Raw genomic sequence first — 24,507 nt, forward strand, 5'->3', positions numbered from 1 at the left:
TTAGTCTTCAGGGAAATGCACATCAAAGCAACCCTTAGATTCCACCGCTCATGAGTCAGAATGACTAAGATAAAAATATCAGGTGACAACAGAGGCTGACAAGGATGTGAACTGTGAACAAAGACAAACACTCCTCCATTGCTGGTGGGATTACAAGCTGGTGAAACCACTCTGGAAATCAGTCTGGCAGCTACTCTGAAAATTGGACACAGTACTAACTGAGGAACCAGCAATACCGGTCCTGTGTACCCAAAAGGTGCTCCAACACATAACAAGGACACATCCTCCGCTATGTTCATAGCAGCAATATTTGTAATATCCAGAACCTGGAAAGAACCAGATGTCCTTCAACAGAGGAATAGATACAGAAAATGTGGTACATTTACACAATGGAGTACTACTCAGCTATTAAAACAACTTCATGAAATTCTTAGGCAAATGTATAGAACTAGAAAATATCCTGAGTGAGATAACCTAGTCACAAAAGTACACACATGGTGTGTATTCACTGACAATCAGATACTAGAAACAAAGTTCAGAGCCCATGATTTAACTCGCAGATGTATCATATGAGCTCAAGAAGAAGGAAAATCAAAGTGTGGATGCTTAGTAATATTTAGATGAACAAAATGATCACAAGAGGTAGAGGAAGGAAGGGACCTGGGACTGAGAGAGGAAGGGGAGTGGGAGGGGGCAGGATCAAGTGTGGGAGGAGACAGGAAATATAGACAGAGGATTAGGAAATTGAACAGACTTGTGTAGTAAAGGGGGATAGGAAATTAGAGGTAGCCACCAGAAAGTCCCAGGTGCCAGGAAAGCAAGAGGTTCCCAGGCACCAACTGGGATGCCATTAGCTGAAATAACCAACAAAGGGAAGAGAGAACCTGTGGAGACCATATACAGGGGTTAGGAACAACCCCCTTTTGAAGAATGGGGCCACCCACCCCTTTGAAAAATATTAACCCAGTATTGCTCCTGTTTAAATACAGGGACAAAGAATGCAGCAGAGACTGAAGGAAAGGTCATCCAGAGTCTTCCCAGGCTGAGGATCCATCCCATATGCACCAAGCAAACCCAGACACTATTGCTGATGCCAAGAAGAGCTTGCTAACAGGATCCTGATATAGCTCTCTGCTAGAAGTTTTACCAGTGCCTTACCAATACAGATTCGGATTACTGCAGTCAACCATTGGACTGAGCCCGGGGAACCCACGGGAAGGTTAGGGGAAGGTGTGAAGCTAAAAGAGTTTGCATCCCCATAGGAAGAACAATAATATCAATGAACCAGAAGCTCCAAAGTTCCCAGGCACTAAACCACCAACTAAAGAATATACATGGAGGGATGTACCCATGGCTCCAGCTGCATATGTAGTAGATCATGGCCTCACCTGGTATCAATGGAAAGGGAAGCACTTGTTCCTCTGATGACTAGATGCCCCAGAGTAGGGGTATGCTAGGTCAGTGAGTGAGGCAAGAGTGCCAAGGTAGGTGGGGCAGCACTATCACAGAAGCACAGCACAGGGGAGGTGGAATAGGATATGGGGTTTGTGGAGGAGAAACCAGAAAGAAAAATAACAATTGAAATGTAAATAAAGAAAATAACCAAATACAAAATTTAAAAAAAATAAAACTTGGAATTCCCTCTAGAATTAGTATTACAACCTGTAGACCACTATGACATAGGATCCTGAGTACTCGACCTGCATTAGACATCAACATGCTATGGGACCCTCTATTGCCAAGGAAGTACAGGAGGCATACCTGTTGTGCATAGCTACCGGTCCTTCCCTGATGTCAGCATGAGATTGATGTCCCAGGAACCAGATAAAAATGGAGCAGCAAGCAGGTGGTCTGCTAAGTATTGGGTTTCTTCTATTGGGCCTTATTCTAGTGTCATCCTGGCTACTGCTTCATTCAGAGCATTGTGACATCAAATGGGGAAAGGTATAGAATTGATAGAATTGGGGTTCAATTAATTCATCTCATTGAATTTAGACTTTTATGGCTATTCTATCAGAGTCCTTGCTTTACTACTGAAATTTATGCTAATTTTTTGCAAGAATAGGGCTTGTATTTTTGTGACCCAGTGACTCTAAGAGGGTGCTCACCTCAAGATTATTTTCATTAACACACAGTAAAGTTGGACTTTTTCATATATAGTTTTGCGAATCAATACATATGTAGAATTGTGTAAGCACTACTGGGATCCGGAGAACTAATCTTATCATTGTTCCAAATAATTCCTGTGACATTCCTTACAGTCATTCCTCTCTCCTTACGTGCCCCTCTCACTGCTCACCATTAATGGGATGTCCTTTGAATTCTCTTTTCAAGAATATCAGAATATACTAATACAGTATGTAAGTTTTTACACTGGATTATTTTTCAGTTATCAAAATGCCTTTGAGATTCAATGATTTGTGCATGTGCATATTAATGATTAAATGTATGTAGGAGCATGTGAAGGAAAAAGGACACCTTCAGGTTTTAGATCTCAGGATCTATGTGTTTTTCCCATTATTGTTATTATTATTATTGTTCTCTTGTTGCTGTTGTTGTTAAGATATTTTTATTTACTTTCCAAAATTTGCCCACCTTTTCTGTCCCCTCTCCCTAGGTTCTTCATCCATATCCAGCTCCCAGATCATCGAAGCTCCACACTCCAAGATGCCAAGAGTTTACAGAAGACGTGAGCTCCCAGCATGCCAGGACACACTACGACGAAGAAACTGGTGAGGTCTAGGAATGAGACAAAGGAGTACAAGCCCTCAGAGTGATATTTTTTAAAAAGCCTTGTTAAATTGGGGAACTATGTTTTTATGAGGCAAAAGGTCTGGTCTCTGTCACCTCCCAAATTTTCCCAAATACCTTCACAGTAAATCACACTGAGACTCAAAGATGCTGGGCAGCAGATTGGAGATCTTGTGTGAATGGGCATACCCAGTCAACTTGATAGTTCTCAACCAACCAAGAGTTATGGCTAGAATGGAGTCCCCTTAGTGGGATGCTGGTGATCCTGCTACAGCTCATGCTGTGTCACTTGGGAGCGATCTACTATTGGCTTATATGAATCCACCAATGCCAAAGGCTTCTGAAATATCTCTGATAGGAGAACCCTGGAGATGGGTGGAATGATTTTCACACCTTCCCTTTCCCTCTCACAAGGGTGATTGTTTTATTTCAGGGAAAGAAAATAGGTGACAAACAGGAAACTTTTGCACAGACTCATGCCTGATTAAAGTGTTAGGAGTAAGCAACCATTGAGTGCCCAGCAGAACATGGATATCTATCCTCCAATGCTAAGAAAACACCATGGAAAGAGGGAGAAAAGTATATGAGAACCATGTGACAGAACTAACTGCTGTGAAGCACTAACATGGCCATTACACTCATGAAACCACATATGGTTATGAGGATGAGGAGTCATTTGTCACATTTCTATACTAAAATGTTCTTAACAGTCAATGATTGCTAGGAGGAGAAATGCTGTGCTCTTCTGGAGGGATGTTTTCATGTTCTCCTGAATAAATTACACCCACACTCACATAGCACCCCTATTTAAACCTAGTTCATTGAACACACAATAGAATGAAAGATCTCAAAACTGGACAGCTACTCATTGAGAAGAATTGGTGGTTTAGCAGGTATTGGAAGCAGAATTAGAAACAATGGGGTGGCATGGGGGGAATGTCCATGAAACCCAGCCACTATTGCTGATGCCAAGAAGTGTTTGCTGCTAAGAGCCAGATATGGATGTCTCCTAAGAGACTCTGATAGAGCCTTACTGATACAGATGAGGATGCTTGCAGTTAACCATTGGGCTGAGCATAGGGAGCAAAATGGAGAAGTTAGAGAGAGGACTGAAGGAACAGAAGGAGTTTGCAACCCCATAGGAAGAACAATAATAGCAACCAACCAGACCCCAGCAGAGCTCCCAGAGACTAAACCACCAACCAATGAGTAAGCATGGAAGGATCCATGGCTCCAGCTTCATATGTAGCCGAGGATGGCATTGTCCAAAATCAATAGGAGGAAAAGCCCTTGGTCCTGTGAAAGCTCCTTTCTCCAATGTAGCAGAATGCTAGGGTATTGAGGTGGAGTGACTGGGTGGGAGTGGGAGCCTCTCATAGGAGAGAGAGAGAGAGAGAGAGAGAGAGAGGGAGGGAGGGAGGGAGGGAGGGAGGGAGAGAGAGAGAGAGAGAGAGAGAGAGAGATGAGTAGGGGTTGGCATGGTCAAAATATACCTATACATGTATAAAGTAACACTGGTGTCATAATTGTATGGAATTGATTGTCATTAAAGTAGAAATAAAATTAGAGATGCCTTAAGGAAACAGGGTGGAATAACCAGCATGCTACTTCTGTGGATCCCATGACAATGGATTCCATGTTTGGAAATTCGTTCTTCTAGTATATGGACTCCTGGGCTTACGTCACACTTTTCATTTTTATTCCTCTACCTCCAGGTTATGCATACTTACAGATACAGGTTAGGACTTCCCAATCCAAGTTTACTGTTGAAGTTCTCTATTTCCACTGCTACATCCTGGTATTCTTTCGGCAGCAGAAGAAATAATCTATTTAAAAGTACAAGGCAAATAAAATCTGTAAACATTTTAAAACTCATTTTGTTTAAAATAATCTCTAAAGGTAAAAACCATTCTTTCTGTGACATTTTAGCTGCAGGACTAGCTCCTGCTATTGACAAACACTAACTTTCGCCCTTGATCCATCACCAGAAGCAAGACAAAAAGATCACGCATAATCCTTGACATCTCACAGAGCAATGAAGACATACCCTGGCACTCTGCCCTTTTCATTCATGGATGCTTGAAGCACAAAGAACGGCTTCTCTCAAAGTCTGACTTTTACATATGTGTGCTCATCCTGGGAGACAGAAAGCGGGCTGCCAAGAAAGTTTCTAACAGTCACTGATAAGAGTCCCAAGTATCTAAGAGGTACAAAACCCAAGTCATTTCCGCTGAATACCTACCTCTCTGGGAATCTGGGAAGTTGGCTTATCTTAGTCGAAAACACTCGTGTGACAAAACAGCAGTAAGCTCTGGCATCACATTTCGTTCTGTGTGTTTTCCCCAGGCAAACATTTCACACGTTTGTGACGCGGGGCATTGCCAGAGAAATGTCCTATGGGATTGTAAGAGAAGTCTCTTATTTGCTCCTATTTCCTTGCCTCAGAAGTCAACCACTCACATCTCTTAATAAATTATGCTGCAGGGCTCAACTGTGCTCTGAGACCCGTGTATGCTGCCTAAGTTATCTGTGTTAGTGCCATTTGGGGAGCTTGGTCTAGTTCCAGAATATTTCATCTTTTGTTATTAAATTCCTTAGCCTTATTTCATGTCAAAGCACTTGGAAGCATACGACACAGTGTGTTCTCCTGTGGGAACCAATCACAGGATCTTCTGTTCAGTTTAACCCAGAACAAATTTGATACCCTGTTTATCAGCATTGATGGTATTGATTAAATTATTCCCTTTAAATCAATTTGTAATCTGGGGTTTGGCCAGCCTCATTTTTTTATTGAATTTGTTTCTAGATTGTAAATGATATTTCTATCATTCTGTGTGAATAAATCATTGAGTGGTCCAGAAAGAGGCCAGCATCATTTAAGCAAGCAAGAAAAGTGGTTATTTTAATTAGATTTAAGTGTGAGTAGTTGTTTGTATGTGGGTGGACATCAGGCACAGTTCCCTTGTGAAGGTCAGAGGAAAACTTGTAGGAGTCCCTTCCTTCCTCCCAATAAACGAGTTCCAGAGATTGAAGTCCCCTCATAAACCTTGGTGGCAGATGTCTATCAAGGTTTAGCCTTTGAGCAGCCATCTAAATAAGTTTATATACAAAATCTTGCAATTGTTCTGATACTTTAGCAACTAGTTCAGAATATGTCGAGCAACTTCTGGATTCACTAATTCCATCAACAAAGCAATAAAAATTCTACTGTTATTTAAATTATGATCAATATCTTCAATATTAAAAAGATTGTGAAATTAGCACCACAAGGGAAAGGATGCAGACATCCATGAAAATAAAAAAAAAAAAAACATTAAAAGAATTGCACAGAAATTCCATCAAAATCATCACCTCAGGCAGGAGTCCCAGCAAGCAGGACTCAGAAGTAGCCACTGGGACATGATGTAAAGTCTAGAGTGAATCACCAGAAGCAGCTGAACACAGCATCACAGAAGACGCAGTGATGCACTGTGCTAACGCTAGGACAGGCCGGTTAGTGCCAAGGGCTGACCACTGAATTTGAATGCGAAAAAAGGGCTTTCTGGGACCTGCAAGACAGCAAGAATTTTAATAAAGTAAGAAAGATGAAAGTCTACTTGATGTGAATTCCAACAAAATCTATGAAAGCTCAAGAACTCAGTACAAGCAAGGCAAGGAACTTCTACAAAAAGCAGAAGGGCGCGGGGTTAGAGAGTGATAAGGAGAGATTGTATTGGTTTGTATGCGTTCATGAGTATGTAGGTTTTGGTGCACACATGCATGTTTCCATGTGGTCCTTAAAGGAGGACAAAGCTGTGGCTACTTGAAGACATAGTTACAGGAGACAGCACTCACTTCACCTGGTTAACAAAAAAATGCCCTGCTGCAGTTAGAGGCCGGAGAAACAAGTGAACCTTATCTAACTATAATGTGTACATGTGGGGAATTACTGAAGATAAGTTATTTTAAACCAGTGTAACTTAGGGCGGAAGTTCTCGTACATACAAAATTAAAAGACCCAGGCTATTGTACTTGTATTATAGAGTACCGTTATGCAGTTGCGTATTTTTAATCTCTCTCGTACTTAACCCCTTTTTACTATGGCAAAAAGCCCACAGACTCCAACTCCTGAGATGCTCCCAGAGATCTCCATGGCAAGAAACAGGAACACCTATGAACTGTTTTACTCAGAGGCCTTTGAACCCTAGTGCAGTACCTGAGCAACTGCTTCACCCAGCGCCCTTCTTTTCCTCGCGCTACTCCCAGTCAACAGCTCTACCCAGAGGCCTTTGCGCCTTTGTGCTATATCCTGTTAAGTACTTCACTAGAGGCCTTGCAGTCGGGTTGCAGAATAGACAGAAGGGTTCCTGGCACACATTTCTACCCATCGCCATTGTACCAGTGGCAAGGAGTTCTGCCAATCCCACTGACGGAAGCATAATCTAGCTGGAGGTGGCAGAAGGGCAAAGGGAGCCTTAGATTTCCAAGTGTTAGATGGGGATTACGAAGATGAATTTCTGAAGACTTGAAGTGAGTTGGAATGAACTCCATATCCTATGAGAAATGTGTGATTTTTTAAGGTACTCCAGTGAACGAGGTGTGATTACAGCCATGGACTTGTAGAAACCAAAAGTGACTTGATGTGAAGCTTATGCCGTATGAGAAAGAGCTCTGTTTTCCAAGGTCCTGCGGAAGTCCAAGTGTATCAGTTGCATAGCTCTTTGTGTTCTAGGGAAGAGAGAATTTGGTTCTGTAGAGAATTTGGTTCTGTGTGATAGAAGGTGAAATACGGACCACCAAGCAGAGAAAGTCTAAACCTCCTACAGTGTTGCTTAGTAAGTGCAGAGTTTACAGTTAAGCAGCTAAAAGCATGAACCATGCACAGTCAGAATTTTATTCTGGCGTAGAAGGGTTTACCTTGTTGGAATCTTTATACTCATAAAGGTTTGAAAGATCCAGACACTATCGTTACAGATTATCACCATAAAGTGACAGATTTGGAATCCTCAGCTATATTTGGCATGCAAGCAGCTGGGTAAAGACTGCTATCACAGCATATTTCCAAAAGCTATGGGATCAGAATCGTGAGCTGACATTCAGGGCTGTCCAGAGAGCATTATATGGGCCTGAGCAAGAGAACTGATAAAGCTTATAATAAAATAAAACCTACTCATGTTAAAAGTCTTGGAAAGATCAGGAATTCATGGCAAAATACCTAAACATGATAAATGTAATATTGAGCAAAACAACAGTCAACACCAAATTAAATGGAGACACTTGAAGTGATCCCCTAAAATCTGGGAAAAGACAAGGGTTTCAATATAGTTCATGAAATTCTAGTTGGAGCAATTAGACAAGAAAAGAAGAACAAGGGAACACAAATTGCAAAGGGAGAGTCGGGCTGGAGAGATGACTCAGCAGTTAAGAGCACTGACTGTTCTTCTAGAGGTCATGAATTCAAATCCTAGCAACCACATGGTGGCTCACAACCATCTGTAATGAGATCTGTTGCCCTCTTCTGGTGCATCTGAAGACAGGTACAGTGAAATTATGTATACTAAAGAAATCTTTAAAAAAAGAAAAGGGAGAGGAATCAGTATTCTCAGAAGATATGATCATATATAAAAATGATTCTCAAAATTCAACCCGATAACTTTTTACAGATGATAGCTTCAGAAAAGTGACTGGTATCAAATTAGCTCAAAGAAATCAGTAGTCCTTCATAAAAGCATTATATGGGCTTAGAAGAAGTTAAGGAAAGGGCTCCCTTCACAATGGCATAAATGATATAGAAGATATTGGTGTGATTTTATCTAGGAAAGTGTAAGAAATGTATGACAAGAATTTCAAGTCCCTGAAGAAAGAAATCAAAGAAGACCTCAGAAGATTCAAAGATCTCCCATGCTTATGGATAGGTAGGATTAATATAGTGAAAACGGCCATCTTGCCAAAAGCAACCAACTGATTCAATGCAATACCCATCACATTTCCTCCTCAATTCTTCATAGAGTTAGAAAGAGCAATTTACAAATTCGTTTGGAATAATGAAAAACTCAGGATAGCAAAAACTATCTTCAACACTAAAAGAACTTCTAGGGTAATCACCATCCTAACTTCAAGCTATGTTACAGAATTATAGTGATAAAAACTGTATGCTGTTGGTTCAGAGACAGGAGGTAGCTCAATGGAGTAGAATTGAGGACACAGAAAAGAAGGCACACACCTATGGTCATTTGATGTTTGACAAAGAAGCTAAAACCAGGGGGGAAAGATAGCATTTTGAACAAATGGTGCAAGTTCAACTGGAGGTTAACATGTAGAAGAATACAGTTGTACCGTCATGTACAAAGCTCAAATCCAAATGTATCCAGGACCTCTACATTAAACCAGATACACTCAAAGTTATAGAAGAGAAAGTGAGGAAGAGCCTCAAACATAAAGGCACAGTAGAAAATTTCCTGAACAGAACACCAATGGCTTATACTCAATGATCAAGCAATGACAAATGGGACCACATAAAATTACAAAGCTTCTGTAAGGCAAAGGACACTGTCATTAGGACAAAATGGCAACCAACCTATTGGGAAAAGAACTTTACCAATCTTACATTTGATAGAGGGCTAATATCCAATATATACAGATAAGTCAAGAAGTTAGAGTGCAGAGAATCAAATAACCCTCTTAAAAATGGGGCACAGAACTAAAAAAGAATTCTCAACTGAGGGATATTGTATGACTGAGAAGTACCTAAAGAAATGTTCAACATCCTTAGTCATCAGGGAAATGCAAAGCAAAACAATTCAGATTCCACATCACACCAGTCAGAATGGCTAAGATCAAAAACTCAGGTGACAACAGGTGCTGGCAAGGATGTGGAGAAAGAGAAACACTCCTCTATAATTGGTGGGATTGCAAGCTGGTGCAACCACTCTGGATATCAGTCTGGAAGTTCCTCAGAAAATTGGATATAGTACTACCTGAGGACTCAGATATACCACTCCTGGGCATATACTCAAAACATGCTCCAACCTATAACAAGGACACATGCTCTTCTGTGTTCATAGCAGCCTCTTTTTATAATAACCAGAAGCTGGAAAGAACCCAGATGTCCTTTAACAGAGGAATGGATAGAAAAATATGGTACATCTACACAATGGAGTACTACTTAGCTGTCAAAAACAATGACTTCATGAAAGTTTTAGGCAAATGGATGGAACTAGAAAATATCATCCCGAGTGGCGTAACCCAATCACAAAAAACCACACATGGTATGCACTCACTGATAAGTGGATATTAGCCTAAAATCTAGGACTACCCAAAATACAATCCACAGACCACAGGAAGCTCAAGAAAAAGGACGACCAAAGAGCAAATACTTCAGTCCTTCTTAGAAGGGAGAACAAAAATATTTATAGGAGGAGTATGGAGACAAAGTTTGGAGCAGAGACTGAAGGAATGGCCATTTGGTGCCTTCCCCACCTGTGGATCAACCCCATACAGCCAGGAAACCAAGAAATATTGCTGATATCAAGAAGTATAAGCTGACAGGAGCCTCATATATCTCTCTCCTGAGAGGGTCATGACAAATACAGAGGTGAATGCTAGCAGCAAAACATTGAACTAGGTTAGAGCACTAGGGTACTCATGGGAACTGTTCCACCCTTTTTCATTTTTTACTGCAACAGCCCCCACTATCTCTCCTTGTCCCATTTGTACAGGAATGGAGGTGATAGTTGGATGGGACATGAGAAGACCTTACCCTGGTCACTTGGATCTTGCCAGAACAGAAAGGAACTGTTCCCAGTGAGGAAGTTCTTCAAGCTGCCTCAGATAGTGTTCTCTCACCACCCTGGTCAGGATAAGGTGCTATATGCTCCTGGAATCAGAACATATCTTTCTTTTCTTGTACTTCTTGACCCATGCACTTGTGGGTCTGCCTTTGCCCCACATCTGTATCAATCAACAGGAGCCTCTTCTCTGAAAGAGATCTGAAAATAAGGAGTTTTTCAAAGAATTAGAAAAGGCCAGTTGTGAATCTGTAAATGACTGTCCCTTCCCATATGGCCTGAGCCAAGAAGCGCCAACTGTGTGCCTCTCTTCCACCCAGGTTTTCTTTGCTCAAAAAGGTATAGCCTTTCCCAAGTCCTTGCAGGTGCTGCTGGCTGTAAGGGTTATTCTGTGTTGACTGACATTACTGGTGTTTTCTGCAGTTTCCTGAGCATGAGGCTTTGGAATGCTCACTTATTGGTTCCAGAAGCTCCTGGCCCTTCCCAGCCTGCAATGGACAAAACAATGAAGCAGATGCACCAGAAGCAGAAGCAGAAGCAGCAGCAGTAGGGGTGACAGAGGTAGCAAGGATCTGAGCATGCCAAGAGTAAGTTCTGTGGTAGCAATGATCAATATACAACTAATAGTTTGCAATAGAGAGTGGGGTCAGAGGATAGAGAAATCCAGTTCCTCCTTAACACACTTGGCGGTCCCTGTGTCTTTGTACTTGGTGGAAATGGGGCAAGTCACCATGGGCCAATCAGAGGAAACCCCACACTGTCATATCAGGGGATCTCATCTGTTTTACCATCAACATATCCCTGCCCCACCCCATCTCGCAATATTTCTTACCAGCACCTTCTCTGGACTCAAGCACTTCAGACCTCACCTTGGATCGCCTCAAAAGACAGACCATAGGTAAGCCTCACTTAGCACATGGCTAGGTACCCTTGCCCAAAGTGGGGAACAAGACCCATACTGGCTTCCGATGACTCCTAGAAAGCAGTACAATAGGTAGTTAAAGTGTCAGAAGGGAGTGGAGAAAAGAGAAAGCTGATTTGGAGAAATGTTTCCAGAAGGCAGAATCACTCAATATGAAATTACCTGGTTTGGAATGGGGATTCTCTCCATTTCAAATAAAACTCATTTTTGTGTGTGTGTGTGTGTGTGTGTGTGTGTGTGTGTGTGTGTTTGTGTATGTGTGTGTATGTATGTGTGTATGTGTGTGTGGTGTGTGTATGTATGTGTGTGTGCGTGTATGTGTGTATGTGTGTGTTTGTGTATGTGTGTGTATGTATGTGTGTATGTGTGTGTGGTGTGTGTATGTATGTGTGTGTGCGTGTATGTGTATAGAATGTAAAGAATACCTATCAAATGACTCAAATTTGAGTGCACCATATAAAATAAGTGACTAGAGCTGGTAGATTTGTGAGGGCTTCAGGATCCATCTCGTCGTGACTGTGCTATGGAGGACTGCAGCAGAGCTGTGTGGCTGAGCGGTCTCTGCACCCTCTGAATTCTCTTCTCTGCTCCAGATGTGCTTTCGCTGCTTCTCAGTTCTGTTGCTGCCTGTAACCAGTTCACACAGATCTCTTGGAGACATGGAACATAGTCCTCTGAGTGCCTCCAGGACCACTGTCTCCTCAGCTCACAAGTACACCAGGAGACAGGCAGCAGGGCTGACACTCTCACTGTGCTTGAAGGTTCTTTGGAGTCTCGTGTTTCTTCTCCGTTTTCTTGCTAATTACCAGTACTGCATGGATGTTTCTTCCAGGGGCTTCTGAGTGCTATGAAAAGCACTGTACTGGGCCATAGCTATTCCGGGACTGCAGCCCAGGGTGGAACTCTGTGCAGAGAATAGGCAGAAGGAACAACATTCAGACTTTTTTCCCAGAATCTTCCTTCAGACTTCAGGGAAAAACAACATTGTACCTCTACTTTAAGTCAGCAACATGGACCTCTGTCCCACTGTCACACAGCCACTTGAAATTCCATCCTGACTCTATCCTCCCTGCTACTGTCTGCATCCTCAGCAGACTCCTCGACACTCTCTGCTGCCATCCTCCAGGGACCACAGAGCATCCTACAGCACTTTAAACAGACAAGAATTCTTAGCACAGATTTGTAGGACTTATGCTTCTCTGTGCTCTCCCTATGCTGACATGGGCCCTCGGGTTGCTTCTTCCCACATGCTCCATGAATCCCTTCTCCAGCATCCTTGCCTAGCAATGGACCACTGTCTTCTGCTGTCTACAAGTAGCTCAGGTTTTGGAGGACTCCTCATAGGAGGGAGGGCAGAATAGGATTTTCACTCTGGCATGGTAGATAAAATGTCACCAAACCCCACAATGTGCATGCTGACAAGGGAAGAAAGAACTAGAGAGTGTATCCTTTCCCATCACACCCCACCTACTTGTCTTAGCCTGAATCTCTGCAGCACTCTTCATTGGCTGCCATGATTTTGTTATTTGTCACTGGGATGCAACAACACAAGGTTCTTAGGGCTTTGCCAATCCTCTTCTTCAGGCCCTTCCATCCCGACCTTCTCAGAGGGACTCTGGGTACACCCTGGCACTGCATTCTGAGTTTCTTCTCCTGAGTTGTGTCTATGGAAGACGATGTGGTATTCTCTTCCTGGATCTTCTTACTGGGGAAGGGGCTGCTGTTTGTGGACACCCAAGAGGATGTGCTGCTACTTGTGTCTGGATACTCAGAGCTCTCATTGACCGAATGTTGCCTGCTTTCAAAGGTTGAGATTTGCGATGATGTGAACAGTGAGGAAGTGGTTTCTGATGCAGTGGTAGTTATTGGCATTGTTGTTGACGTTGTTGTTGTTCTTGTAGCTGTTGTTGACTCTCCTTTTCTTGAAGATGAAGTTCTAGAATCAATGCTGCCCTCCTTCTTTCTGAATTTCCCCTTTCTGAAATGAGGCATAAGCACCTGCAGTGGGGAAGTGTTTTCCAGGAAGCTACCCTTAAGTAAAGAAAGGGTAGGAAGTGAACTGTGCCTCCTCTTACAGACTCTTATCCCATCTCCACGCACCTCAGAGTGTGTGTGCAAAGTGAACATGGGAAGGTTAGGGGCACTTACTACTCTCCTTATAGGCCACAAATGGTTGGTAGCTTCTCTACGGTCCAGTGTACTACTGTGCCCTCCATCATGATAAAATTGGGGCTGCCAGGGTGATTTCTTTTTTAAAATAAGATATGTAGCCATGGCCTCATTATATTTCCTTTCCCTCAAAGCATCTCTGAGCTCTTGAATGTTGAATCCCATTAGGAACATGGTAAAAGCAATGTTGGACTCAGGATATCTAGGGATTTCCCCTGAGGAGCTCAATGTCTCTTGATCATGGCGCAGCCAAGGGTGGGCCAATATTTCTGTTATAGATGGTCTCATTGTGGGCTCTATTGTCATTAATCTTCTCAATAGATTTTGGAGCTGTGGAGAGAGGTGATATGGTATCCACCAGCTCCGGGATAGTATTTGATACTTTATCTTGCTGTGCACTGTACCCTTAAATGGGAGATTTCCGATAACTAAGTAATATAATAAAATTCCCATGCTCCATATATCGGCGGGGAGCATATCATATTGTGTGTGACCGAACACTTCAGGAGCGCAATATTGTGCCGTGCCACAAAAGCCCTTGGCTTTTTCCCCAGAGGTCAGTCTTTTGCTTAAACCAAAGTCAGAAAGCTTCACATGCCCCTCCCAATCTAATAGGACATTCTCCGCCTTGATGTCACGGTGGGCAATATTCTGACTGTGAATATAGTTGACGGCCAAGCACAACTCCCTAAATATGCTGCGTGCCTCTTCCTCATCCAGAGGCCCACGCTTGTTGACAAGTTTCCGCAGGGATCCCTGGGCTGCGTATTCCATCACAAGGAAAGTTTTGTGCTTGGTGTCAATGACCTGGAGAAGCCTTATTATATGATTATGGTATAGTGATGTCATGAGGTCAATCTCAGAGATTACTAAGAAGTCTTTTCTTGTGCCCCTTTTCAATATCTTGATAGCTACCAGAGTCTGGGTCATAAGGTGGAGAGCAACCTTGACTTGAGCAAAGGACCCTTGCCCTAGGGTGCCCAGTATGTAGTAATCCTCTATCAGAGTGTTCCCTTCGTGGCCACTGGACTCAAGCTCCCTTGACTTCATCACAATTTGCTCATCTTCATCTGGGTTCCCAGAAACTACAGCATGTAAAAATGGCAGAGAAACAAATTAGAATTACTGCTAGGAAAGCTTAGTACTAAAGATTCTAAGATTAACAGTCAGAGATACCTTCAAAAAAAGTCTGGCTATGCCTTGAGGGCACAGGGAAACCAGAACATAGCAAAGACAAACACAGTGAATGGAAAGAAGGAAGAAGGCTCACAGTAGAAAGAAAGCAAGGGCAACAGAAAACAACATTTTCCTCAGGAGAACAAGGATTCCCATTTCAAAGGACAACCCTTTGAATGACTTACCTAAGACATCCATTATGAAGGGAAGCACTGAGTGAAAGGCTGCACTTGATCAAGGTAGCCTTACCCAGAAAGGCAATGGATATAAGCTGCCCCAGTATATACACGGGATGGGGGCAAGAGTAGCACAACACCTATGAATAAGAATGAAAACTTGTCATTTTTTTATGAAAATGGATTCACCTTGATGTCACTGTTATTTATGGAATAACACAGCCCAACAGAGATAAATACCACAAATTTTTCCTGATATGCAGTATCTTGGTGGTTGGTGGCAGAGTTAAAGGAAAGGGGAACTATGAGAGGACTGGAGGATAAGAGGTAGGATGAGCTATTGAGTACCAGAAAGTGACAAAGTCAAAAGATGTCAGGAAAAGAAATACGGATGTTGGCTAGTGTGATGGTTTGCATATGCCTGATCCAGGGAGTGGGACTATTAGAAGGTGTGGCCTTGTTGGAGGAAGAGTGTCACTATGGCGGTGGGCTTGGAGACCCTCTTCCTAGCTGCCTCGGGAAGCTCTCGTCTGTTCCTGGTTTCCTTCGGGTGAAGATGTAGAACTCAGCTTCTCCTGTACCATGCATGCCTAGGTGCTGCCATGTTCCTGTCTTGGTGATAATGGACTGAACCTCTGAACCTGTAAGCCATCCCCAATTATATGTTGTCCGTTATAAAACTTACATTGGCCATGGTGTCTGTTCACAGCAATAAGACCCTAACTTAGACAGGTAGACAGGGTCCTACTTAGGTTTGTCCCCACACAACGAAACCCAGCCTCCAAAGAACAAGAAAACCGAACCAAACTAAAGGAGACTGGACGAAAGAAAAAAAGGCAAAAGAAGAGAAAGAAGGAAGAAAGAATGAAAGCAGAATAGATATTAATCCAGGAAGCAAAAGGAAATAAATTAAACAAACAAACAAACAAAAAAAGAAAACAAGCAGGCAAAACTGTAAATAAACCCTACAAATGAATAAAGTGACATAAACAGGAAACTAAACCTCTGAGCTTGTGGAAAGAAAACAGCAGGAAACAACTCACCCTGTGGGTGTAAGTGTAGCTGATGATCAATGTCAAACTCCAGTCACCAAATCCAAATCCAATCCAATCACCGACCTCCAATTTCAATCCGACCACCAATCTCCCAAGTCCCACAGTCCACCACCACCAAACCACTCTCTGTACAGAAGGACACAAAACAGTCCAGACAGTGAGTTATATGATCAGCTGTTGGTCATTTCTCACAATGGCTCTCTGTGACATCACAGCATTAGTGACCACTCAGAGCTGGCATAACCCACAGTGACTTTTCTTACTACTTAGTATCAAGGGGCTCTACCTGTTGCTGTTCATTTTACTGAGACCAATGACCAGACAAGAGGCACCTTAAGGGACAGAGAGTTCATTTAGATTCAGGGTATGAGGGACTTGCTCAGAATGTTGGGGTCCCCCCTTACTGGGGCATTAGTCTCCTGTGAAAAAGAATGTTTTAGATAGGGGTGCTTTGGGAAACATCTAGATGATTCCAGACAGGAAAGAACAAGATAAATATATATATGATCTCTCTCTGTCTCTCTCTTCTCTCTCTCTGTCCCTCTCTCTCTGTCTCTGTCTGTCTCTGTCTGTGTCTCTGTCTCTGTGTGTGTGTGTGTGTGTGTGTGTGTGTGTGTGCCCATTTTTGTGTGTCCACCCTGATGTATAAAATTACAGCAAAATTCACGTGGGGAGTTTGGGGGGAAAGAAACATCTCTGAACAAGCAACAGCAAGTTGAACAGCAGTCAAGCCTTAGATTGGATTCCTTAGTGGCCAGAGATTTCTAAGGGTAGGCATTTCCAAGATCAGAATTGCTGGAATTTCGTGTCTTGATCTTATGGAGATCAGAGATGGGTGGCTTTTCTGCTCAGGATCTGGTGACTTTTCTTGCTCAGTGATTACTCAGGTTTGTTTTTCGGTTTAATTGCTTGCTTCACCCGGTTTGTTCCTACACATGGTCAATTGTTCAGGATGGGAAGTCCTTTCAGGCCACAGGATGCTTGACTTAGGTTCTAGGGCACAGTCATGGAGCTCTTCAGTAAGTGTGGAAAGGACGTCTGCCCCCATGGCAGCCCCTGTGGTGTTACCTCACTCTGATGGCAGGCAAAGTCTGGAGAGTAAGTGTCATTGCCCTGGCAGTTCCTGCTGAGTTACCTCACTGTGGTCCCAGGCTGAGGCTGAAAAGGAGGTGCAGTGGCCTTGGCAGCTTCTGCTGCTGTACCTCTTTTTTTCAATGTTTCTTTCATTTGATCTTTTTAAATTTACATTTCAAATATTATCCTCTTTCCATGTTTCCCTAAGAGAAACTCTCTATCCCATCCCCCCTTTCCCTGCTTTTGTGAGTGTGCACCCCCACCCACACAACCATCCCCTTCCATTTCCCCACCCTGACATTCCTCTACACTGATGTACTGAGCCTTGACAGGACCAAGGGCCTCTCCTCACATTGATGCCTGCCAAGGCCATCCTCTGTGATTTATGCAGCTAGAGCGATAGGTCCATCCCTCTGACTCATGGGATGGTGGTTTAGTCCCTGAGACTTTGAGGTGGTATGGTTGGCTGATATTGTTGTTCCTATGGGATTGCAAACCCTTTCAGCTCCTTCAGTCCTTTCTCTAACTCCTCCATTGGGGACTCCGTTCTCAGTTCAGTAGTTGGCTGCAAGCATCTGCCTCTGTATTTGTCAGGCTCTGGCAGAGCCTCTCATGAGACAGCTATATCAGGCTTCTGTCAGCATGCACTTTTTGGCATCCACAATATTGTCTTGGTTCAGTAGCTGTATGTGTATGGGCTGGACCCCAGTTTGCGCAGTCTCTAGATGGACTTTCCTTCATTCTCTGCTCTACAATTTGTCTCCATATATCCTTCCTTGAACATTTTGCTCCCTCTTCTAAGAAGTACTGAAGCAGGTCTTTCTTCTTGAGCTTCATGTGGTCTGTAAATTGTATCTTGGGTATTCCGAGTGTTAATATCCATTTATCAGTGAGTGCATACCATGTGAGTTCTTTTGTGACTGGGTTACCTCACTCAGGATGATATTGTCTAGTTCCATCCACTTGCCTGTGAATTAAATGAATTCATTGTTTTTAAGAGCTGAGCAGTATACCATTGTGTAAATGTATCACATTTTCTGTTTCCATTCATGTGTTTAAGGACATCTGGGTTCTTTCCAGCTTCTGGCTATTATAAATAAGGCTGCTATGAGCATAGTGGAGAATGTGTCCCTGTTATGTGTTGGAGCATCTTTTGGGTATATGCCAAGTAGTGTTGTAGCTGGGTTCTCAGGTAGCACTATGTCCAATTTTATGAGGAACCACAAGACTGTTTTTCAGAGTGGTTGTAGCAGTTTGCAATCCAATCAGCAATTGAGTGTTTCTTTTTCTCCACATCTTTGCAAGCATCTGCTGTCACCTGAGTTTCTGATCTTAGCCATTCTGACTGGTGTGAGGTGGGATCTCAGGGTTATTTTGATTTGCATTTCCCTGATGACTAAGGATGTTGAACATTTCTTTAGGTACTTTTGGTATTCCACAGTTGAGAATTCTTTGTTTAGCTCTATACCCCATTTTTAATAGGGTTATTTGGTTCTCTGGAGTCTAATTTTTTTGTGTTTTTATATATATTAGATATTAGCTCTCTATCAGATGTAGAATTGATAAAGATCTTTTCCCAATCTGTTGGTTACCATTTTGTCCTGTTGACAGTGTCCTTTGCCTTATAGAAGCTTTGCAATTTTATGAGGTCCCACTTTTTGATTTCTGATCTTAGAGCCTAAGCCATTGGTGTTTTGTTCAGGAAAATTTCCCCTGTGCCTTTGTGTTCCAGGCTCTTCCCCCTTTTCTTCTATTAGTTTGAGTGTATCTGGTTCTATGTGGAGGTCCTTGATCCACTTGGACTTGAGCTTTGTACAAGGAGATAAGAATGGATTGATTTGCATTCTTCTACCTGCAGACCTCCAGTTGAACCAGCACCATTTGTTGAAAATAGCTAAAACTACTCTCAGCAATAAAAGAACTTCTGGGTGAATCACCATCCCTGACCTCAATCTGTGTTATAGAGTAATCATGATAAATACTGTATGGTATTGGTACAGAGATTGACAGGTAGGTCAATGGAATAGAACTAAAGACCCAGAAATGATCCCACATATCTAACGTCACTTGATCTTTGACAAAGACCTAAAACCATCCAGTGGATAAAGAACAGAATTTTGTACTCATATTGCTTAATTGGATGAACTTTCCTGACAGCAAGCCTTTCATATCACACACTGAGGACACATGTTCCATAAGCAAACATTGAGAGAAGTTGCTCTTAGTGCTTCAAGCACCCATGGGCAGAAAGGATAGACTCCCAGAATGTGTCTCCGTTGCTCCAGAAGGTGTTCAAGGAATCTTGGCCATGATGTCTTTCTCTTGGTCTTTGTGGTAGTCAAAAGATGGAAGTTAGGTTTTTTAGGAAAAGGACTGGTAAAATGTTATATGAAGAATATTTTGACCTTTAGAGATTATTTTAAACACAAATATTTTATTTAATTAATTTTTTGTGAGACTAGTGAGTTTATTGGCCTTTTTGTAGAACATAGATGAAGTTTACTAATAGAATCAGAATTGCTGCTAATCAACACTCCATCATGGATGGTATACTTTTAGAAGCTACAACTTAAAGTCACTTTTATTTCCACATTCTACTTTTTCCATAATACATCATTTCCATAGATCACTCTAAGCTATGTGAGGGGTAATATGTAGAATTCCTACTTAGGGAATATCAACACTTCATTGCAATTTTCCTAGTTATCACTGTTTTGTTCTCCTCTCCTTGTCATGGTCATGAGGCAAAAGTCCAGAATGGCTTCTATTTTTCAATAATACACTATTTAAAATTGAAAACACAACTTTCAATAACTGCAAAATGTTTGACAAAAGAGAGTGTAATGCCATTGTCATGCAAATTTGTAAGTTTTCATAACAATGCAATACTCTCCTGGAAACTTTTTCTTATATGGAAATGGAAATAGCAAAAAGTGACTTGCTGTTTGCCATCTGATAAGAAGAGAATATTTTACTAATGCAATGTTTGAGCTCATTTTATTTGTGCATCATTGAGATGGCTTAGTAGGAAATGTCAATGGTATGCAATGCTGGCAACCTGACCTTGATCATTACATAAAGATGGCTAAAGTAGGCACTATAATTGTGTCACCCAGTCTCCACGTATCTGTCATGGCTTAAAAGCCCATAATCACATCCAATTTGTTATATACAGAGCACACTTAATAACATTTGTGGAAGGTTGTCCTCGTGGGCACTACATCTTCACTAATTTTGATGTGAAAAGGAAGCAACACAAATAATTGTGACAACCATACAAAATCGACTGTCTATATGATATACTTTTAGGAAAAAATAACTTGATCATTTTCTTTGTAGTAAGAGTACTAAGAACTGAGTTAATCCATTTCCAATGGAACTATTTAAAAAAAAAGTTCAGCATACATTTAGTGATATTTGATCAATAGAAAGCATTAAAATCAAATGAGGTGGGCTGGGCATGACAGCATATCCCTTAAATGTGAACACTCAAGAGGCAGAGGCAGAGGGTCTCTGTGATTTGGAGCAGTCCTGGTCTACAAATTGAGACTAGGACAGCCAGATCTCAGTTACACAGAGAACCTCTATCACAAAAAACCAAAATAGATAAATAAATACATAAATACTTAACTAAATGCATGCATACATACATACATCAAAACAAAATGCCAGTTACATAGCCTTAGTTATGCATGTGTGTATATTTGTGCTGTTGGAAGTTGTTTGCCGCTTCTCTAAAACAGGGAAAGGAGAGAGAGAAAGTCTACTTACCAGGCAGAGTCAAGGCAGGTCAAGCCTGTGGGCAGATTTCCAGGCCTGAGAGCCATGGGATGGTGATAGGATCTGCATTTAAGGCTGAAGGGCTAGGAGCTGAAGATTCTATTTTCCTGAGGGGAAGGAATAGGGAGACTTTTGAATGGGAACAGATGCCCATGTTTATTTCCGCAATTGTTTCTGTTACATTGTGTCTTTGCTTCCTACCGTACTGTGGAGTATAAAAAGGCTAAGAAGAATAAACTCAAAGCAGCTGCCTGCAGCTGTTGAGTAGTGACTGGCAGTCCTCCTACTGTGCCAGGAAGCATCTGTGAACCCCCCGCACCGCCCCCCAAAAAACCCACCAAGGAGTTGATTCTGGTGCAATCACATTAGGGTCTCTTTATTGAAAGTTTGAGCTTGGGCACCACGGCAGCGCTGACACAGCCAGATGGGAAAATGGAGCCCCCAGCCCAGCTCCAGGCAAGCATTTATAGAGGGAAGAAGGGGTTAAGTAGCCTGGTACACCTGATTGTGGGGGCCATTATGTCCTTTACCGTATTGGCTGGTGCTGGGAGACAAACCATAAACTTAACTTCTGTTTTCCTCCTGATTGGTGGTTGTTAGGAAGTAAAACGTCAAGGGTAGCCTTGTAACCTGGAGGTGTAGATTTCTTGTGCCTGGAAACTGGTGCTATGTACGGGCCTGTTAGGTCAACCTAATGTCAGGTTCTCTAAGATGAAGTCTGAACCCAAAAGTTCTGGTCTCTCCCCTTTTCTCTGGTAATTAGAAGGTCCCATCATGGGAGTTCCTAAAGCGTATAGGTGTCGTCATAGAGAGACTGGTAGTGACTCTTTATGACCCTAAGCTGAATAGTCTCAAGCTTTTTTATATTAGTATACATTATTTGTCTCAGCCCATTATAAAGTTTGTTTTTCTCATGGTGTCCCTGGGCCTTGGCTAGGGGCCCAACAATGGGAGACGGGAGAGTAATGCAGCTCTTTCTTCCTGTCAATCAGCGTTGTCTTCAACTGCAATTGGCGGTATGGTGTTTCCTAGATGCAATCACATTGACCTTCAGGGATGTGGGTGTGGTCAAGTAGAAAACACCTGAACCTTTTAATGAGGCTCAATGAGCCCTGGCTGGAGGGGGACCTGTTTCATAGAGCACACAATGTTTAGGCCAAACATGTTTATAAGCCTACTGGACACCTTTGAGATTGTCTAGCAATTGGTGATCCTCAAACTCAGGGATGACTTCTGCTCATATGTTAATAACAATGAGGTTATGAAAGGTATCTTGACCATGATTTTAAAAGGAGTGAAATCCATCTGGTAAGGGGAGTTTCATACCTGGCAGAAAGCTAAAGGAAATAGAGTTACTCAGTCATTTCTAATCTCTTAGGTCAATTTAGTTACGGTCTCTTAGGGTTTTGTTCATTCTCTCTACCTATCTGGAACTCTGGCGTCTATATGCACAGTATAGTTTTCAATCAATCCTCAGAATATTAGCCAGTTTCTGATGTATTTGGGATGCAGCAGGTGGTCTATTTTCTGACCCTATCATCTCAGAAAACCCATCCCTTTGCAGTATGTTCTTTAAGATCTTCTTTGTTGTTGAGGATGTAGTTTCATGTTTGGTGGGGAAAGCCTCAATTTAACCTGAAAAGGTATCTAGAAACATCAGTAAATATTTATATCTAAATATATCTGGTTTTACCTCTGAGAATTCAATCTCTTCGTAAACTCTAGGCCTCCTGCCTCACTGGCAAGCTTTACAGTAATAGACAATCACAGCTAACTTTGAGTTGTCATCTCTAATCCTGATAGTAGCATGTCTTTTCAAATCCTGTGTTCTTCAGTCCAAATATGGGAAGAGTGGTAGATCTTCTTAAATATGCACAGTCCCATTTCTTCTGGCACAATGAGTTTGAAGTGTGCTGTTCTCCACCATCTGTCAAAATGTTGTGGAATGGCAAATTCCTAGCCCAGATTATCTCATCTTTTGAATAAGTAGGGTGGTCATGGAGCATAGGATTCCCCAGATCCAGGGCAGTCAGGGGAATGAGAGGTCCAAGCATGATTGGCTGCTTGATCTGCCCTATTGTTGTCCTCCAAAACTAGGTCCTTCCCTTTCTGGTGTCCCAAGCGGTGGATGATAGCCAGCTTTTTTGGGCCTCAGTAAGACTCTAAGTAGGGAAAGCATTTTGTTTTATAGTATTTCTTTCTGCCATCAGAAGGCCTCTCTCCCTATAAATAGGCCCATGTACATGAGCAGTAGCAAAGGCATTTTGTCTTTTCCCAGCTCTAAAGCATTGGTTAAAGCTACCAGTTCAGCTTTCTGGGCTGACATTCCTTCCAGGAGTGACCCCATGCTTGTGATCTCTGTGTTTGGAACCACTGCTGACCCAGTATACCTCTGTCTGTCCTAAATGAAGCTGTTGCCATTGGTGAACCATGTTATCCTCTGTGTCCATCAAGGGAGTATCCTGAAGATCTCGTCTCATTCCATGGATGGGGGACAATATAACCAAGCAGTCATGCAGAGACCCATCAAGGTCTGTATCAGGCAGCAGGAGAGCTGGTCTTAGGGAGGCTGGTGCCTGAAAGGATATCCTGGGAGCACTTTAGAGGAGAGGCTAGTAATGAATCATTCTAGCCTTGGTGATGGTCAGGATTTGGCTCAATGACAGATTGGCAGCCTCTTTGACCAGAAGGTCCTTGGCTAAGATGATGTGCAAACAGTTGGCTTTGGTAACTTGGTCTAATTTCATGGACAGATAGGTCATTGGCTAGTGCCAGGACTCAGAGTCTGAGCCACTATCTCTTTCACTATCTCAGATCTCTCCTCCATAAGGGGTGGAGGGTTTAATCACTTCTGGCAACCCCAAAGGAAGAGGGAAGGCAATATACTATATTTGAATTTCAAAAAACATAAATGCTAAATAAAAATAGGAGTTAGAGAGTTGGTTCAGCATTCAATAGAACTGAGTGGTGTTTAACATCCTCAGGGTCCTTTCCTAGAATATTTGTGGTTCCTAACAATCTCTAGTCTAGGGGATCTGTTACCTCTTTGTGGACTCTACATGGTGTAGAAATACATACAGACAAACAATCACAGTAATTAAAAAAATAAGGGAAGAAAGGAAGGAAGGAAGGAAGAAGAAAGAAAAGGAAAGAAGGAAAGAGAGAAGGGCAAAAGAAAGATAAAAGCAAAGAAGGAAGACAAGGAAGGAAGGAAGGAAGGAAGAAATGAAGGGAGAAAGGAAGGAAGGAAGGAAGGAAGGAAGGAAGGAAGGAAGGAAGGAAGGGAAGTTTTATAAAGATGTCTTAGCCGTGAGATAGGCAGCAGCCAGGTCTCGATAAATGAACTCTTTATGATCTTTCACTGAAGCAGTCTTTGGCAGTCTTCTGAGCCTGACTGCTCAAAGGCAAAAGCAGTTTTATTCTGAGGATAGAATAGCAATGTCCACAGTGCTGTTAGGTAACTTTTCATTGCTGCTTTTCTCTATGTGTGTCCTCTGCCCTTCATATTTGGTTTAATTGAGGCACTGATACAATACATCTGTCTTTTAGATCACACATCATGATTAGCAAGTAGCATTGGATCTCAAGAAATCGACTTTCAGTGTCATTTACTTGACTTTCAGCTATGATTTTCTGTT

General features: G+C 42.2%; 1 protein-coding gene across 39 annotated transcripts in view; it reads right to left on the minus strand.

The window, feature by feature from the left end:
* The window catches only part of 1810024B03Rikl (RIKEN cDNA 1810024B03 gene like), a 33,002-nt gene extending 11,379 nt beyond the window's left edge, over nt 1-21,623 (minus strand). For 9 of the 39 annotated variants that reach the window (XR_005502608.2, XR_005502609.2, XR_005502606.2 and 6 more), the window contains exons 1-10: nt 21,400-21,616; nt 20,861-20,976; nt 16,004-16,141; nt 14,970-15,100; nt 12,911-14,693; nt 10,490-12,343; nt 6,103-6,299; nt 4,994-5,145; nt 4,482-4,577; nt 2,596-2,739 (exon numbers count right to left, since the gene is read on the minus strand). Coding sequence is in view for 1 of the 39 variants with exons in the window: in XM_063285040.1 (XP_063141110.1) it covers nt 13,847-13,999; nt 14,038-14,693; nt 14,970-14,982 (822 nt within the window). In the remaining 38 variants the exon portion in view is untranslated. The other 30 variants (XR_010064928.1, XR_010064935.1, XR_010064926.1 and 27 more) reach the window with 18 other exon arrangements.
* Between the last annotated feature and the right edge of the window lie 2,884 nt (nt 21,624-24,507).

The sequence above is a fragment of the Rattus norvegicus genome, chromosome 3, assembly GCF_036323735.1.
Source record: "Rattus norvegicus strain BN/NHsdMcwi chromosome 3, GRCr8, whole genome shotgun sequence".
Classification (NCBI taxonomy): Eukaryota; Metazoa; Chordata; class Mammalia; order Rodentia; family Muridae; genus Rattus; species Rattus norvegicus.